This window comes from Nannospalax galili, unplaced genomic scaffold (genome assembly GCF_000622305.1).
Source record: "Nannospalax galili isolate Female #2095 unplaced genomic scaffold, S.galili_v1.0 scaffold685, whole genome shotgun sequence".
Taxonomy (NCBI): domain Eukaryota; kingdom Metazoa; phylum Chordata; class Mammalia; order Rodentia; family Spalacidae; genus Nannospalax; species Nannospalax galili.
In genome coordinates, this window is record NW_008353482.1 from 2,727,582 (window position 1) to 2,742,754 (window position 15,173).

The 15,173-nt window shown below is 47.1% G+C and overlaps 1 protein-coding gene across 2 annotated transcripts in view; it reads left to right on the forward strand.

Annotated features, from left to right (window-relative positions):
• Positions 1–8,071: 8,071 nt before the first annotated feature.
• Trpm1 (transient receptor potential cation channel subfamily M member 1) overlaps positions 8,072–15,173 on the forward strand; it is a 133,922-nt gene continuing 126,820 nt past the window's right edge. For both annotated transcript variants that reach the window (XM_008850607.1, XM_008850606.1), the window contains exon 1: positions 8,072–8,199. In XM_008850607.1, coding sequence (XP_008848829.1) covers positions 8,125–8,199 — 75 coding nt within the window. In that variant the 5' untranslated portion in view covers positions 8,072–8,124. The remainder of the gene's footprint in view (positions 8,200–15,173) is intronic.

The following is a 15,173-nucleotide window of genomic DNA, read 5'->3' on the forward strand; positions in this document are numbered from 1 at the left end:
GGGATAATTTGATCTCTTTTCCAGTTATTACTCCTTTAATTTCCTTCTCTTGTCTTATTGCTCTTGGAAGAGTTTCAAGTACTATGTTAAAGAGAAGTGAGAATAGTGGACAGCCTTGTCTGATTTTTTTTTCAATGGGAATGCTTCCATTTTTTCTCCATTTACTATGATTTTGGATGTGGGTTTGTTGTATATGACTTTAATTATGTTGAGGTGTGTTCCCTCCAGTCCAATTCCCTGTAGGACTTTGAACAGAAATGCATGTTGAATTTTGTCAAAGGCCTTCTCTGCATCTATTGAGATGACCGTGTGGTTCTTGTATTTGAGTCCATTTATATGGTTAATGGCATTAATTGATTTCCGTATATTGAACTATTGAATCATCCCTGCATCCCTGAAATAAATCCAACTTGATTGCAGTGGATGATCTTTTTGATGTGTGTCTGTATGCAGTTGCAAGTATTTGGTGGAAAAATTTTGCATCTATGTTCATTAAGGATATGGGTCTATAGTTTTCTTTTTTGGTTGTATCTTTACCTGGCTTTAGTATTAGAGTGATGCTGGCTTCATAGAAAGAATTTAGACATTCTCCCTCCATTTCTATCTTTTCAAATAAATTAAGTAGTATTAGATGTAGAGCCTCTTTAAATGTCTGGTAGACTTCTGCTGTAAATCTATCTGGTCCTGGGCTTTTTTTAGTTGGGAGGTTTTGTATTACCGTTTCAACATCCTTATGTGTTATGGGTCTGTTAAAGCTTTTAATCTCTTATTGGTTTAGTTTTGGTGGTTTCCATGCTTTTAGATACCTGTCCATTTCTTCTAGGTTTTCAAATTTAGCAGCATATAGGTTTTTAAAGGATTTCCTTATAATGTTCTGTATCTTTCTGGTGTCTGTTGTGATGTTTCCCCTTTCATCATGATTTTGTTGATTTGGAGGTGCTCTTTCTTTCTTTTTGTTAACTGAGCTAGCGGTCTGTCAATCCTGTTTATCTTTTCAAAGAACCGGCTCTTGGATTTGTTGATCTTTGTATTGTTTTCTTTGTTTCAATTTCATTAATTTCTGCTCTGATTTTTGTTATTTCTTCTTGTCTGTTGGGTTTGTGTTCATTTGTTGGTGCTTTGCCAGTGTCTTGAGTTGCAATGTTAAGTCATTTATTTGTGTTCTTTCCAATTTTTTTTTAAATGTAGGTGCTTAGAGCTATAAACTTCCCTCTAAGGACTGCTTTTAACGTGTCCCAGAGGTTTTGTTGTGTTGTATTGTCCTTTACATTCAGTCCAAGGAATACTTTTATTTCTTTCTTAATTTCCCCTTTGACCCATTAATCATTCAGGAATGTGTTATTTAATCTCCATGTGTTCATGTGGTTACTGGAGTTTCTTCTGGTGTTAATTTTAAGCTTTATTGTATTGTGGTCTGATAGAATGCATGGAATTATTTCAATCTTTTTGTATTTGTTTTGTGCCCCAGTGCATGGTTGATTTTGGAGACAGTTCCATGGGGCACTGAATAGAAAGTACATTCTTTGGTGCTTGGGTGGAATATTTGGTAGATGTCTGTTAGGTCCATTTGATGTATTGTTTAATTCAGATACCTCTCTGTTCTCTGTCCTGTTGACCTATCTAATGTGAACAGTGGGGTATTGAAGCCTGCTACTGAGTTGGGATTAATCTGGGTCTTAAAGTCCTGTAGTAATGTTTTTATGAAGTTGGGTGCACCAGAGTTTTGTGATTATATGTTCATGATTGTAATATCTTCTTGGTTTATTGTTCCTTTGATCAGAATGAAGTGGCTATCTTTGTCTCTTCTGATTAGTTTTAGTTTAAAGTCTATTTATCAGACTTTGCAACGCCTGCTTTTTTCTTATTACCATTCGTTTGGTATATTTTTTTCTGTCCTTTCACCTTAAGGTAGTGCCTGTCCTTGAAAGTGAGATGAGTTCCTTGCAGACAACAAAACCGATGGGTTTTGTTTCCTAATCCATTCAACTATTCTGTATCTTTTGACTAGGGTGTTCAGTCCACTGAGATTTAAAGTTATTAATGAAAGATGTGTATTAAATCTTGTTGTTTTTATTTCTGTTCACATTCTTGATGTAGCTGTGTATTTCTACAGTTATACCTTCATTGAATTTCTTTCCATCACCCCTTGTGTATAGTCGTTCCTTTCTTCAGCTCTTTGTATTTTTTCAAGAACTCTCTGAAGGGCTGGTTTTGTGGACATGAATTCTTTCAGTCTGTTTATGTCATGGAGGATTTTTCTTTCCCCTTCAACTATGATAGACATTTTGGCTGGGTAAAGTAATCTGGGTTGGCATCTGTCGTCATTTAGAACTGGGAATACTTTGGTCCAGGCTCTTCTGTCTTTCATAGTTTTCACTGAAAAGTCAGCCCTAATTCTGATGGGTTTTCCTTTATATGTGACTTTTTTTTTTCTTTTGCAGCTTTCAGTATTTACCTTTGTTCTGTACATTTAGTGTTTTTACTATGCTGTACTGTGGAGAGTTTCTTTTCTGGTCCTGTCTGTTTGGTGTTCTGTATCCTTCTTGTATTTGTATGGGCATGTCTTTTTTTAATTTTGGGAAATTGTCTTCTACAATCCTGTTGAAGATCTGGTCCATACCATCATCCTGAGATTCTTCTCTTTCCTGTATGCCTATGATTCATAAGTTTGGCTTTTTGTGGTGTCACATAATTCCTGCATATTGCATTCTTGTATTTTTTAAATTTTTCATAACCTTTGCTTGAGTGGTATAATTTGTCCATTTTATCTTCCACTCTTGATATTCTGTTTTCCATTTCATTCATCCTAGTGGTGAGGCTTTCTCCTGACATTTCTAATTGGCTTACTGAGAGTTTCATTTCCTTCTTCATTTTAGCCTGAGTATTTTTCAATATTTCTATCTCTTTTCTGAATTCATCAGAAGTTTATCCCTATCTTCTTTCAGTTGTTTAATTTCTTTGTTTGTGTGTTCTTTAAATTCACTGAATTTTTTTTATCATGTTTATAATTGTTCTTTTGCATTCTATGTCCTGTGTTATCTTTAGTAGGGAATTCTCATTGTACTCCACCAGAGGACTATTTGTATTTGATGGGAATATATTATTTTGGTTTTTCATGTTATTATTTTTTCTCTGTGACTTTGACAAGTGAATTTCTTTTGTAGTTTCTGATTCTTGTGTGAGACTCAAGCCTTCCTTTGTTGAGTTTAGATCTGCTTCTTTTTGTAAACTTTATGTGCCTTTGTGGTTTACTTGTTGGGCATGAAAAGTTGGTTGGTCTAGGCTTCAGGTTCTTTCTTTTGGTTTTATATTGGAGTGGCTAAATTGCTTTTGTCTTCAGGAGTTCCCACAGAGGCCCAAGTGAGATGAGGCTCAGATGTTCTCAGACTTTCTCTTAAGGTCTGGGTCCCTCCAGGAAAGATGCTGCCTTCAGGAATTTGGGGGCTGTGCTGGACTGGGAGTAGAGCCCAGGAAAGATGCTGGTCTCAGGAAGCTGGTGGCTGTGTCACCCAGGGATGCAAAGGGAGATGGAGGCCTGAAGAAGCCCAGAGGGCTCCTGGGGACTACTGAGAGGAACTGGGTTGGTCTGGATGCAAACAAGCAGGAAGCAGTGGTGGCTCTGGGCCGAGAGGTTGGCCCCGGTGTCTGGGGTGCCAACACAAGAAATGGGCCAGTATCCAGGCTAGGAGGAGAGACATGGCAGGGGAGCTGGGAGGGTACAATAGGCTGGGGGAGTCAAGGTGTGATGGGCATGCTGAACTTACCCAGGAAAGGTGCTGGCACCAGGACACTGGTGGCTGTGCAGCTCAGGAAGCAAAGGGAGGTGAGGATGGGACCAGGCCCAGAGGGCTCCTGGGGACTAGGAAAGGTGCTGGCACCAGGTTGCCTGGAGGCTGTGCAGCCCAGGGAAGTAAAGGGAGGTGAGGGCGGGACCAGTCCTAGAGGGTTCCTGGGGATCACAGAGAGGAACTGGGTTGGTCCAGATGCAAAGGATCAGGACACAGTGGTGGCTCTGGGCAGAGAGGTTAGCCCCAGTGTCTGGGGTGCCAAGACAAGAAATGGGCCTGTACCAAGGCTAGAAGGAGAGACGCTCAGTGCTGGCATCAGGATGCCTGGAGGCTGTGCAGCCCTGCCAAAGACTTTTTATGGCCTTTCATAACATTTTGTTTTCTTTACACAGAACTGCCATGCTTCTTGCTAGACTTATTATGAAACATTTTGCTATCTAGATTGAAATTTGATGGGAATTATTTTGAATAATTGAAAATGGCCAGGGATCAGAGCCCTCTTGTTACTTTGTCCTATATTGACTGAGTATCTGGCATCTGGCTGAACCTTCTTTATAACAGTTTGCTTGCTACTTTTCTGGACTTTTATGAGCAGGTAGGGAGTTTTAAATATTCCTTTCCAGCATTTGTACTGCCTTTTTGTTTTCTCATTTTTCATTGGCTGAACCTCCAGAAAAATATTTGATTGGGACAGCTGCATCTTTGCTTTCCTTGATATTCTTGAGAATATTTCTAGTATTTGTCCAATTAGCATGGTGTCTAGAAGACGTCTCTATAGACACCTGTTGTCAAGTTGCAGATTTCTGTTTTAATAAGGAATGGTTGCACAAATTGTTAAACACAGAGCTTTTTGCTGTCTTTTGTTGTTTTGGGCCCCACTGAGATGGGCCATATGATTTTGCAGCCTTGGAGATGATCATAGCGCATTTCTTTGTTAATCTGTTAATGTGCTTAACTGTATGAATGGATTTCCTAGTGCTGAGTTGTTCTTGCATTCCAGGGGAATAAGGTGGGGCCTGCTGGCCATGGGGTGCTGTTCTTTCAGAATTCCCTTAGGCTCAGTTTGTTACTATATTCTTCATGGGTTTTACATCATTCTAGCTTCACAAGCAGATTGACCTAAGGTGCCCTCTCTTGGTCTGGTTTTGGTGCTAGGATTGTGCCAGCTCTGTTAGAAAAGCTGGGGGAGGGGTCCACATTTTTCCCATGCTCTGAAAGTTAAGGAAGTGATAGAACTGGGCCATACAATCCCAAAAGAACCAGGAAGGGCAGCCAGGAGGTGGGGGTAGGGGGAGGAGAGAGAGAGAGAGAGAATCACCAAGTGGCTTTAGACCCATGGGCCATGAACAGTATCTAAATACTGCTGAGGACAAGACAATTTGTGAGGCTCAAAGAGCAGGGCAGGAGGCCCAGAAAGCAAAGCCTGGAGGTCAGGCACCTGAGGAAGAGGAATGAGGCAGCAATGGCACCCTGCAGGCAGGTTGGGTTAATCTAAGCTCCAAGGGTTTTTATTTTTAACTTATTTATTTTTATTTTATGTGTATGAGTGTTTTACCTGTAATGCCAGACAGAGAACTGGTTGTTAGCTGCTGTGTGGGTGCTGGGAACTGAACCTGGGTCCTCTGCAAGAGGAGCCAGTGTGCATAACTGCTGAACCATCTCTCCAGCCTCACTCCAAGGGTTTTTAAACAGAAGTATTATTTGACCACATCTGCAGATTTTCAGCATCATTCTTTATAGGCGTAAATTAGATTGACCCTTGAGCTATCCTGGAGATGACAATTTGGAGGTGGCTAGAATAGGGGTGGGGGCCCAGGACACAGGGTAATTTCAAAGACTCCTAGGCCTGTCTTCCTCATGGAGTCCCCCGAGAGGACAAACTTGGAGGGAGACTGACTGTGGGAAATAGGCCAGGGAGCTGTGAGCATAACGTTTAGTGTGAGGTATGTGTCTCTGAGCTGTGATGTGGGGAGTCAGCTCAGAAGGCAGGGCAAGGAGCAAGGACCAGCACTGGACCAGCACCATGATCAGGGTCAGAGGTGCCCTCTGGAGTTGTCAGATGATAACAGCTAAGAGCCAGAGAGAAGTTGCTTAGGTTTGAGACAAAAAGTGAGGAAGGCCTGAGGCCTGCAGAGAACCTTAAGGCAGATAACAATCACTTTGGATGCAAGAGGCCAGACCATGCAGGGTGTTGAGGATTTGCTTGACCAGGCAGAGAACTAGGATGGTGTATCAAAGGGGTGTCAGCAGAGTCCAAATCTTTTTGTGAGGCCACAGAGAGGACTGAAAATTGTGGTTTGTAGCAGCATGGAAATCAGAAAGTTCCCCAGACTTGCTCCTCACACAGCCCTCCATCCCTGTTGTTTGTTTTTGAGACATTCAGGGTCCTGCTGTTGCCTGAACTGGCCTTCAACTCCTGAGTTTAAAACAGCCCTCCTGCTTCAGCCTCCCCATGCTGGGACGTCAGGAACAGACCACTGTGCCCACCTAACCGCAGTGGCTCTGTCCTCTCACCTGCTCTGCTCCAATACCTTGCGGTTCCTTGGTTTGTCTGCATCAACCCTTTAGTACATTCACTCAGTTTTGATTTCAAACTCTCCCTGAAGTCAGGTCACTGCCCCACCAGGCCACAGTCACCACTGTGTCCCAGCAGTCATCACTCCATTGACACTCCCTGCTTTTCACTGGCCTCTGGCTAGTCCAGTCTAGGAACTGCATGGACCCTTTAAACTATCAATCAGAATGAGAAACAAAACCTCCATTCTTAGAATAGCTGAGGGGCACACCCAGACTCCCCCATTCTCCCCTCCAGCACTCCTTTCCAGCAGTGTACCCCCTGCCCTTCTTGGAACATTCCTGGTACACCCCCAAGTCAAGGCCTTTGCCTTGAGCATTGCATGTGGCTGAAAACTTTTCCCCCAAATTCCTGCACAGAGCGCTCCTTAAGTATGAACACACTTTCTTCTTTGAAGGTCCTGTTCAGAGACCTTCCCCACCTAAACTTAACCACTCCCAGACTGCTCACTGCTCCTTCCTTCCCTCCAGGACACCCACCAGTCTCCATCCTCCTGTTTATTTTATTGTTCAAAGGGGTCTCATTCCCCACAATGAGATCAGCTCCAAGAGGACAGGGACTGTCACCCGCTTTCATCACTGTGACCCAAGCACCTGTTGAAGGCTATGGTCAAAGCTCCAGATGCATGGACTGAATGATTGACAGGAATGTTGAGAGAGTTGGGGAGTGGAGGACTAGCCCTGCTTGGTAGGGATGTGCCGGGGAGGCAGACTCCCTGGTCATCTAAGTCAGGTTCCCAAAGGTCATGCCTCCACCCTCTGACCCTCCACAGGCAAGCTGGCCTCCTGGGGCAGGAAGCCACACCTAAGGTGGACAGAGCTAGACCTTGGGCTATGAGGTTCTGGAAGATTATCTTTTACTTATCTTCAGCCCATCTGTCCTGATCTTTCCTTGCCTCTAGCAGTAGGACTCCCTGTCTGTGCTGTCTGAGCCTCACTCTGCTAGTCTGCACACTAGGGGATACACAGGCCTAATGAAGCCACCTCAAGGAGGGCCCCCACAAAGATGACATGCTGAGCAGACTAGAGTGGATCTGGGGGGACTGCTGGATCTGCTGCATGCCCCTCATCCCATCTTCTACCTGGCACAGCAGTATAGCCGTCTGTGTCCTGCCCTGTACTTTAGAGGGGGAAGGCCCCACCCCTGAAATAAGATAACTAGCGCTCCCACACAGAATATGTGGAATGGACATGAAACTGGACACAGGACACACATAACAAGGGACACTGCTTCATTACCAAATCAATGGGGGAAAGCACACCTTGGTGGTTTGGAGGAGGGACCCTCATCCCACCCACAGTTTAGTCCTGGTTGCTCATCTTGCTGATACATGGACCCGTTGGGAGCCTGTTCATTGTCCAATAAGGAGTCTTGGGTAACAGTGCTGGAAGCTCTCACAGTGTGCCTTTCTGGGTCCCCCAAATCCTTGCCACATGGCTACCCTTCACAGCTACCACTTTCTCAAAGTAGATTTACTTCCAATCGCCATTTGCTAAATCTGTCTATAAACCCATGGGGGAGGGAGGGATTAAGCCTGCTTACAGATGTTATAGAAGCGGTCTGGTCTGGGCACACTGGGAGAGAGTGCCACAGAGGGTAGGAACCAGCCCAGCTCCTCTTGGGCTGTCCCAGGCACCAACCTCGCTCTAGGCTCCAAGCCCTGGTGCACAACCTGGTAAAGGGCAGCTGTGCATGTCTTGGCCTGCCAGGGGCTCCCACGCAGCTGGCTGGGCCTCACCGTGGGGAGATACACGAGCACCCATGGGGTCCCTGAGGAAGATGAGCAGCTCCTTCAAGCGTGGCTCACTGAAAAGCTCCACATCTGGGTCCCAAAAGGTGAGTGAACTTTGCCTGAGGCCTGAAGACAGAATAGCAGGGCTGAAGAACTGAGATCTCCACTCTGTGGAATGCTGTTCTAGAAGGGCTGATTTCCTCCTACTGAGAGAGAGAGAGAGAGAGAGAGAGAGAGAGAGAGAGAGAGAGAGAGAGCTCAAACATCAGACCCCCTTCTCAGGAGGTGACTCCATATTTCTTGCCCTATGCCTCATACCTGTTGTCTTAGCGCTCCCACCTCCAGTGTGCTACACTGGCACTTGTGGACCACATGCCCATGCGTGTGAGCCACAAGATCCCCTGTCTACATCACAGGGGACTGCACTCCTAAATCAGGAGTAAGGGGTCCTACATGGCTCACTTGCCCAGTGGAGACAGCGTTCTGCCCCCTGCTTTGCACTGAGACTCAGGATCCAAGATGAGTTCAGTGGGCCTCACCCTCAGGGCATGGAATGTACCAGAGGAAAGGGGACAGTCACATGCCTCTAGCAGGAGGGAGCACCAGAGTGGCCCTAAGTGTTCCTTGAGCCAGGTCAGGGGTTCCCAGGTCTTAAGCAGGCTGAGTGGAAGTGCCCCTTGCCCTTCTGTCAGAGCCACACGATAGTGTTGGCTTGGCTTACTGGTCTCCTGGGCCTGCTCTATCCAAGATGACCGAGCACCCAGGAGTGGGAAGCCCTAAGTACCTGGGGCTGTAAGCAGGGGTCTTTGGACCCAGGATGGGTCAATTCCTCACCCTGCCTTCCTCAGGTGGATCCCAAGCCAGGAAGGGGAGGCCTCTGCACACTAGGTGAGCCCCAGGGCTCAGAACACTGGCCCCATGGACAGTGGGGGAGAAGTGGAAGGAGTAGGCATGTGACCAGGAGGACACATCCCTGCAGGAACTCTTTCAGAGCACATGACGTGCCAGCCAGTGTCCTGGCACCTGCTGGGGACAAAAGCCCAGGTATCAGCATGAGCCAGGTAACCCTCTGGGGAGGGTTATTCACCTGGGTTGGACACAGGGTTGTCATCCAGGACCTGGTCAGGCTACAGCCTCCTGTTCAGAAACAGCTGGGCATGCGTCCAACCGGGTGTATGCCCATCTCTGACATTCCAGGGGCCTGAAAATGTATACAAAAAGACATAAAACTATTTCTTTTTAAATAGATAAAGCTTTTCCCTGTTTAGAGAATAGAGAAGATCCGTAGAGGGGAGGGGCTCCTTGTGGGTCCAGTAAGTTCGCCTCTCTGCTCTCCCAGGCATGTGAGAGTCAGCATTCTTTTCAGACAGCATGTACACCCACAGTGTCGTGTAAATTAACATTCACAAATCTACCACCACACTTGCCAGGAACAAGAGATTCGAATGCCACTAGCTGTGCAGCCTGCGCCCACGTGGCTGCAAGGCCCTCCTCCCCGAACCCACAGCTGGCTTGCACGGTGCCTGCTGATAAGCTTGGAGAGGAAGCAGGCTTTGTAGTTCTGGAGCTTGATGTTCCTATTGCCCTCTGCCTGATGGACAGTTCCCTCTCCCCCGAACCACAGCACAATGAACAGTCTGGGTGAGTGAATTTTAATAGAGGGAAGCAGGGAAGAGGCACTTTAAGTGTGGTCAAGATTGAGAACCAGTAACACACACACACACACACACACACACACACACACACACACACCCCTCCAGGACTGCACACTGAAAATTACTTCATGAGCAGTATGAGTCTCCCCATTCCAGGTGACCTCATCCCACGGTGATATATGGCAAATAAATCCCAACTGACCCAAGTCCTGCCAAAGCTCAGCCTAATCAGAGTCTCAGTGCTTAGTTTGACCCATGTCATGGTTACGACAGTCCTCAGGCCAAGAAATCAGATTACTGAAGGGAAAATGGAAGCTAGTACTGGGGATTTTTAAATTTTGTTTTGCTTTACAGAGGGTCTTACTCTGTAGCTCAGGCTAGCCTTGAACTCATAACAATCCTCCTGCCTGAGGTCTCCTGAATGCTTGGATTACAGGGGTGAGCCACTATGCCCACTAAACCTAAAGAGTTTTAATAAAGTTATTCTTAAGGGGACAATGAGAAACAAGTTCAAGGGCATAGAGTGGCCTGTTCCCTTCTGTTTTCTAGCATGCTTGAACCTCCTTTGACCTCAGGAACTTGGGGCCAGTACTCGACTGACTCCCAGCTGAAAGCCAGAGGTGTTTACTGAAATACATCAGCTGCCCTGGAAGAAACACAAAGCTGTGTACAGCCTTCCACTGGTCATTCTCTTCAGGCCCTTTCTTTGTAAATGGCACATTTGGCTTTTAGTCCCTGTCTAGTTCTTCTCACTAGGAACCTCTTCTCTTGGTCTTAGACACCCCAGCCCCAGGCATGACCAGCCATCTGGGCCCCCTGAGTCCCACCCCCAGCAGGCTGTGTACTGGGAGCTCTGCCAACAAACAGAGTCCCTCTTCCAGGAAAAGCACCCAAGTGAGTGGTCAAGTGAGATGGAAATGGAGGTCCTTGTCCAGCTTTCAGATCTCTCTACATTTTACTTTGCTAAAAGATGCATATAAAGTTTGGAGTTGAAACTCAAGGTCCTGAACAAACTTAAATGATAGTACAACCCAGCCATTGTACTTTAGTTCCTGTCTTAGAAAATTCCAGCATATATGCTCAAGGAAATGTGTAAAACTGCTCACAGCAGCATTGAACACTGCAGCATTGAATACTTAAAGGGTGTAGGGCCGCTTCTGCACCCCCTGAAACAAGGGAATGCTGTACAGCACTTAAAATGAATAAGCGAAGGGCTGGGCGTGGTGGTGCAAGCCTTTAATCCTCACATTTGGAAGGCAGAAACAGATGGATCTCTGTGAGATCAAGGCCAGCCTGGTCTCCACAGCAAGTTCCAGGCCAGCTGTGGCTCATGGAGACCTTGACTCAAAAAGACGAAAACAAAAAACAAAAACACAAGGAAATTCTAAATAATGACATGAATTTCTTCAGGATAGAGGTGTGGGCTCCACCTATAATCTTTCCTTTCCTTTCCCTTTTTTCCTCTTAACGGTGCTGATATAATAGTCTTCCTTCTCTTCCCTTTTCTGCTTTTCTTTTCCCCTTCTTCTCCTCCCTCCCCCTTCCTTCCTCTCTTCACTTCCTTCTTTTAGAGAGTAAGCTTGATGCTCCTAAGAAAAGCCCTTCCATCTGTGACAGGGTCTTATCTGCCGATTATATTATCCTGCCTATGGTTTTGAAATCAAAGGGATGCCTTCACAATCTACATGTGCTTTCATCTTCTTCAAGTAAGCTTTACACAGCATGAACTCCTCGGTGGGGTTACTCTGCCCCCAGCCTCAGGTCCAGCAGAGCAGGGAAAGGACCTCACATGGCCAGGTTGATGTCCACATTTCCTTCTCTTCCTCAAATGTGCTTTGCCAGCCCCAGAGCCACACACAGTGATACAGACATGCCCCCAGCTCAAGGGAACAAGAGCCCTCACCTTAGTAACCAGGCAGGATGATTGGACCTGGCCCCCCTCAGGCCACAGCCAGCCAACCTCACTTCTCAGAGGGTGTGGCTGGAATCCAGGGGATCCCAGAATTCCACATTAATCTACAGTTCGGAGGAGGGACCGTAGCCCCTCTGTTCGGGGGCTTTACAAAGGCTTTGAGAGCATCTGACCCCATCACATCCTTCCCCTGGCCCTGGGGCTTCATCATCTCCTCAAGCTGTCTGCAGGCAGGCCCCTGCCTCAGTTGTCCTGGTCACAGACACTGGCTAAGAGTGGCAGCCCATGATGCAGTTCCACATAATCCCTCATCCTCTCCCCACCCCTTAGGGAAGGGAGAGTTACTTCTTTTGCAAGCTGAAGGAGGCTCCCAGAGGCTGGGTGGCTTGTCCAAGGGGCCTCAACCCTGGCTCAACCTTCCCCACACCCCTGCAGTTACCAGGGCGGTGACACTGGGCTGCTAAGGACACCTTATGTGTCAGTTCCTGGGAAAATCCTTCGTGGGGTTGTGCCAAGCCCTAGCCTCTATGTGAATGCAGAACTCTGAAAGGCCACTTCAGCCCCAGGAAGTGGTAGACCCCAGATATTACCTACACCTGAGCAACCTTCCCCAGAGCCCAAGTGAAGCTGACAGTGGCCTTGAGTTGGGTTGGGTCCCTGAGCTTATGAACAGGCCAGCTGACCACCAATTGTCCCTTCAGTCACTGGAACAACAGGTGCCCCAGGGAAGCCTGCCTAGCCCACTCTGATGCTGACTAGGGTCACCTCTACCTGCCAGGTAGCTCTGATTCCACATCTCATCTCTCAGGCTTCTTGCTCTTCTTTACCCCTACGTTCAGTCCAGGGGCAGTCCATGGTCCCTCACCCCAAGGAACCATGGGCTCAGGCATGAAGGAGGGCCAGATGGTCAGGGCATTCATCCCATGGGCATATGCCCCAGAGTGGAAGACAATGATTAGAGTTGACACTATGTGGGAAGCCAGAGGCGGGGACTGTCCCAGTGGGGGACAGAAGGACTGGACAAGGACAGGGCACAGCTGGAACACTGGCAATGGGATGAACAGGTGTGCAGTGGGAGAACACCATGTGGCAGGCCAGGGCTGAGGAGTGTTCCCAGACTAAACTGTGCAGGCAGCTGTCCCCAGCCAAACCCTGGTCTGGGCCCTGACACCTGTTGATTTGCCACCAGAGCCTGGAGACCTTTGATGGGTACATGTTGGACTGAGGGGCTATGTGAGTCTGATAGAACAGTTTGTTTAGTTGGCCTGATATGAGGGGGAGGGCCTGAGGCTGTAGTAAAAACTGCTGATGAATTGTGGGACTAGTCCTAAGTAACTGAGGTATCTTCTGATCAATATCACACAGAGGCTCCCTCACAGCCTAAACCAAATATACCCTGGAAACTCTATCTCCAGAGTGACTCAGCCCCAAACCAGTGGAATCAAAGAACCCTATGGGAGGTCTACCAAGCACATCAGGACACAAAAGGCTCTGATAAGTCCTGCAGGGATGAAAACTCCATTCAACCTAGAGTTCCCTAAAGAAATCCTTTCATGGGGCTGGAGAGATAGCTCAGCAGTTAAGAACACTGGCTGCTCTTGCACAGGACCTGGGTTTGGTTCCTAGCACCTGCATGGTGGCTAACAACCATCTGTAACTCCAGTTCCAGGGGATCTGATTCCCTTTTCTGACCTCCATGGGCACTGTATGAAACTTGTACACTTATATATGTGTAGGCAGTACAGTTATACCCATAATTAAAAAAAAAAAAGAAAGAAAAAGAAAAGAAAAAGAAACTCTTTTGTTGTGAGGTCCATATGACCATTTCTGGAGTCCAGGCCAGGAAACAATCATGTCAGGTTACAGGAAGCGGGAAAGTCGGCTCCTGAGGATGAAATGAAGAAAAGGTTGCATTCACATACAACTATAGAACAGCTCTTCTCCTGCCGCTACTCAGCCCAGCCCAGAGGAAGTGCAGGTAAAGGATGCTGAAGTGTTTCTGACAGACAAACAAAAGTGACTGGGAAACCACCAGCATTCCCCAATAGAAAATGCTCAAATCTCAGAACCAACTCTTAGCAGAATGTGAGGCTGAAGGTGATTGTTACAGGCATGTAGAACCCACCTCAGCAACGGGGCAGCTGTGAGGTGTCTGCGCAGCAAGTCACTCACAATCAGAGACATCAGAGACTCAGGAGGGCATCTGTAGCTCCTGCTGGCCCCATGTTCAAACAGAGCAGTATGTCAAGTGCCTTGAGGCTGAACTTGAAAACGCTTGTTTCTTTAAAAACAGCCAGAGAAGCCAGGTGTGGCTGAGCACACCTTTAATCCCAGCACTAGGGAGGCAGAGGTAGGTGGATCTCTGTGAGTTCCAGAACAGCTGGAGCTACAAGGAGACCCTGTCTCAAAAAGACCCCCCCAAAAGCCAAAGAAACCCCCCCTTCTCTCTCTACCCGCTTTCTCCTTTTCTCTCCTCTCTCTCCCCTCTCCTCTCTCCCTGCCTCTCTGTCCTCTGAGCTATTTTCTTAGGAGCAGAGCCAGAGAGAGCTTAAAGAGTTAGCCAGGCTAACTTGGGTGGCTATCAGGGATTTCTCTTTTCCTCCCACCCCACCTGAAAGCCAGCAGGAGTGCCTGGCCTCACTCTGCATGGTCATAGATGTCCTCAATGCAGGGAGAGTTCCTTGGGTCCCTGTAGTCTACAACTGCACCTCACACTGACCCAGAAGCTTCTGTGTTCTCCAGAGTGGCACAGTACCCAAGCGGGAGGCCTTTCCTCCAGGCTTCTTGCTCTGCCTGTCTGCCCCTCATCCCTCCACCTCCAGGTTACTGGGGTGAGCAGAGCTGTTCAGGGTGGGCTTTTTGCCAGGCTTCCCCAGTCTCTGCTGTGTCGTATACCTGCTCACATACCCCAAAGGCCCCTCCCATCCAGAACTGAGGCTCTGAGTGTGTCTAGTTTCTATGGCATCCTATGCATAGCGTTTTCACATTAAGGGTCTGTTCACTCTGGTCTGTAGGGAACCTGCTTAAGGTTCTGCTGTGTGATTACAAGAAAGCTATTCAACCTCTCTGGGTCTACTTTCTTCATAAATAAAATGAGGTGGATTTTCATGTGCCCGTCACTGGAAATATCCTCAATTTCCACGTGGTATGCCACTAAAATACCTTTGTAACAAGAACAGATTAATGTTTACAACACCAACTAAAAGAAAAAAAAAAAAAAACCGTTTTACAGAGAGTGAGTTATTTATGGAAAATGTGGCTTGTTCTTCATTTTCTCTGCAAAACCACTGAGGTGTTTTAATAAAGGCTGGTGTTTAATAAATGCTTGCCACCTTTCTCTCAGCAAGCATGTATCAGCACAGCCGTGTGTCCACCAGTGTCCCTGGAGCTGGGGTCCTAGGGATGACAAGTCAGAAAGCAACAGCTTTCCAGGGGTGAATACCCTAGTGGAGTCAGCCATGCTGAGCAAGTGTTGTGGAGAAAGGCTGGAGAGGGGCCAGGATTGGGGGGG